Consider the following 2937-nt stretch of genomic DNA (forward strand, 5'->3'; position numbering starts at 1 on the left):
CAGTGACCGCCACCCCCGCAGGGCCCCTCAGGGTCTCCGACTGGGTCGTCTTGAACTGCTCCTTCAGCCGCCCCGGCCGCCCGGCCTCTGTGCGCTGGTTCCGGGGCCTGGGCCGAGTTCCGGTCCCCGAGTCCCCTCACCACCACTTCGCGGAAAGCAGCTTCTTCCTGCCCCGAGTCGGCCCCCTGGACTCCGGGCCCTGGGGCTGCACCCTGGCCTACAGCGATGGCTTCAACGTCTCCGCCACCTACAACCTCACTGTCTGGGGTAACTCCTCCAGGCAGCCTCACGCTCGGCCACCACCCCTTCCCGCCCGCTGTCGCCTGCCCTGACTTGTGGGTCCTCGTTCCAGGCTCTGGGCGGCTCGTGCCACACGTCACTGCTCTGGGCTTCCAGCCGCCCCGGCCCGCCGGCTCTTCCCTCGGCCTCGCGGCCCGCCGACGGCCCGGGGAGGGACGGGGTCTCTCGCGGGCCCTGCCCACTCCCTGGGTTCTGCGCTCGCTCAGTTCACCCGCCGGGCTCTGCTCCTTGGCACCAGACCCTCTCCCCCCTCTCCTCCACCCCCAGGATCTCCCCCCAGGCTTTACCTTCGGGGGTCTTTTTCTCTCCAGGGCTGGAGCCCCCTGTCCCCACGACCGTGTACGCCGGAGCAGGGTCCGGAGTGGGGCTGCCCTGCCACCTGCCTCCCGGCGTGGGCACCCCGTCTCCCCTCACCGCCAAGTGGGCACCCCCTGAGGGAGGCCCTGACCTCCTGGTCGCGGGACACGATGGCAACTTTTCCCTCCAACTGGCGTCTGTGAGCCGGGCGCAGGCTGGGACCTACACTTGCCACGTCGACCTTCAGGGCCAGCAGCTCCGGGCCGCCGTCACTTTGGCAGTCATCACAGGTCAGCCCGGGTGACAGTGTAGCTCCCGTCCCGGGGACCACGGACCAGGAGGGAAGGCTGGCCGGGCAGAGACTGGGCAAATCCGCCCCTGATGCCGGGCCACTGGGCACAAGTTCCAGAGCCTGCCGTTGCGGCCTCCACTTTTCTCGCCCCCATTGCAAAGAACTGAAACTGAAAACCTCCTCTTGAGTCACAAGATAAACGTTCCGCTGTTCTTCGCGGGACTCCCCTGCTCTGAGTTGGCGGGAGGGTCTGGGAAGTTAGAAGGGAAGGTAGCAAAAGTGCGAATGGTTCGAATAAGTGGGAGATGTTTCTAGAATCCCTTGTCCTCTTTGGGGCCAGGGCTTGGTGAGAGTTGTCAGAAACGGCCTGGATTTGGGAGAGGTTAATGAATCAGTCCCTTGGTCGGCACATATTTACTGAGCAAGGGTTTTCCAAGACAGCATAAAACAATCACAGAAAAAAGAACTCTCAGAAAGTCTGTTGACTGGTTGGTCACTGGCAGTCGTGACAGATTAGCCGTGTCTGCCGTACTCACCTGTGGCCACTAAGTAGTAGCACCATATGGTCGGCACTCGGTAACGTATATTGGTCGAATGACCAAATGAATGTGCTAACAGATAATGCATCTGCTGAGGGCCAGCCCTGAGTTTCTACCTGCTTCCTGGATCGCTCTACCCAGATATCATGCCACCTCTCAACCTCACCCCGAACCCCATCTTCTCCTCTCACCAATTTCTTGCTTACTTCACCGGTAAGGGGTAGCCATCCACTTGGAAACCTGGCCACCTCCTCTTTACACCTGGCAGTCACCAGAGCCCACCAGTTCTTTCTATCCAGTGTCATACTCCTCCTCCTCTTCCTTCGACAGGGTCTCACTCTGGAGTGCAGTGGCATGATCCTGGCTCACCACAGCCTCTACCTCCTGGGTTCAGGTGATCCTTCCACTTCAACCTCTTGAGTAGCTGGGACCACAGGCATGTGCCACCATGCCTGGCTATTTTTTTTTTTACTCGAAATCACACTCTGTCACCCACCCCACACTCACGGCCACCCCAATGTTAACCTGCTGGGTGCTGGGGATCCTTCCACCTCAGCCTTCCAAGTAGCTGGAACTACAGGCGTGTGCTACCACGCCCGGCTAATTTTTTATTTATCGTAGAGATGAGGTTTCGGCAAGTTACCTGGGCTGGTCTCAAACCCGCAGTCTCAGGCAATCCACTCGCCTCGGCCTCCCAAAGTGCTGGGATGACAAGCTGAGCCACTGAACCCGGCCTGCTAATTTTTTTAGAGTCAAGCTCTTGCTATTTTGCTCAGGCTGGGCTCAAACTCCTGCCTCGAGATTATTCTGCCTCGGTCTCCCAAAGTGCTGGGATCACAAGACCGAGCCCCTGCGCCCGACCCTGTCCAGTGTCTTCTTGAGGGTCAACTGTTCTGTGTATGACAACTCACTGGGAGAGGTCCTCGTCCCCATTTTGGAAAGAAGATTTCCTCAAAGTCACACAGCTGGGAAGTGCCAGACTCAGGGTCTAAACTCAGGTGTTTGTGTCACCAGATCTTCGTTCTCTAGGACACTACTCTTACATCAAAGCCCTTCATCCTTTGCCTCTCTCTCCAGAACTTTAAGAGTGCTCTCTCTCCAGATCAGGGTTTCAGCTCACTGCTCTCCATACATTCAGAAATGGGGGGAAGTTCGTAAAGCAAGGGGCACTGACATGAGCTCCGTCATGGAAGCAGGAACATCCTAAGGTCGAATTTAACTGGGATGAGGGGTTCTGGGCACTTGAGTAGAAGTAACATAAAATAACCTGAAGTGACATTCCTGATGTGGTCCTTCAGGGCCAGGGTGAGCGTAAGCAGTGTCCTGAAGGCAGCAGGGCGTCTGGAAAGTGTTTGAGTAGGGGAGGGAGCCGGCCAGTGTGTTGTCCAGATAAGATTAATGTGGTTGTGACCCCCGATCCCCACCCCAACCTCACCCAATCAGAATCTACTCGAGACCTGCCTGGGCAACTTGGCGAGACCTCATCTCTACAATAAATCAAAAAATCAG

The 2937-nt window shown here is 57.8% G+C and overlaps 1 protein-coding gene across 1 annotated transcript in view; it reads left to right on the top strand.

Moving 5' to 3' along the window:
• LAG3 (lymphocyte activating 3) overlaps window positions 1-2937 on the top strand; it is a 5742-nt gene that overhangs the window by 1401 nt on the left and 1404 nt on the right. Inside the window, exons 3-4 of the mRNA XM_008063577.1 lie at window positions 4-267; window positions 612-887. Of these exons, the coding sequence (XP_008061768.1) occupies window positions 4-267; window positions 612-887 (540 nt within the window). The remainder of the gene's footprint in view (window positions 1-3; window positions 268-611; window positions 888-2937) is intronic.

Source organism: Carlito syrichta, unplaced genomic scaffold, assembly GCF_000164805.1.
Source record: "Carlito syrichta isolate Samal-C Ts95f unplaced genomic scaffold, Tarsius_syrichta-2.0.1 Scaffold306947, whole genome shotgun sequence".
Classification (NCBI taxonomy): domain Eukaryota; kingdom Metazoa; phylum Chordata; class Mammalia; order Primates; family Tarsiidae; genus Carlito; species Carlito syrichta.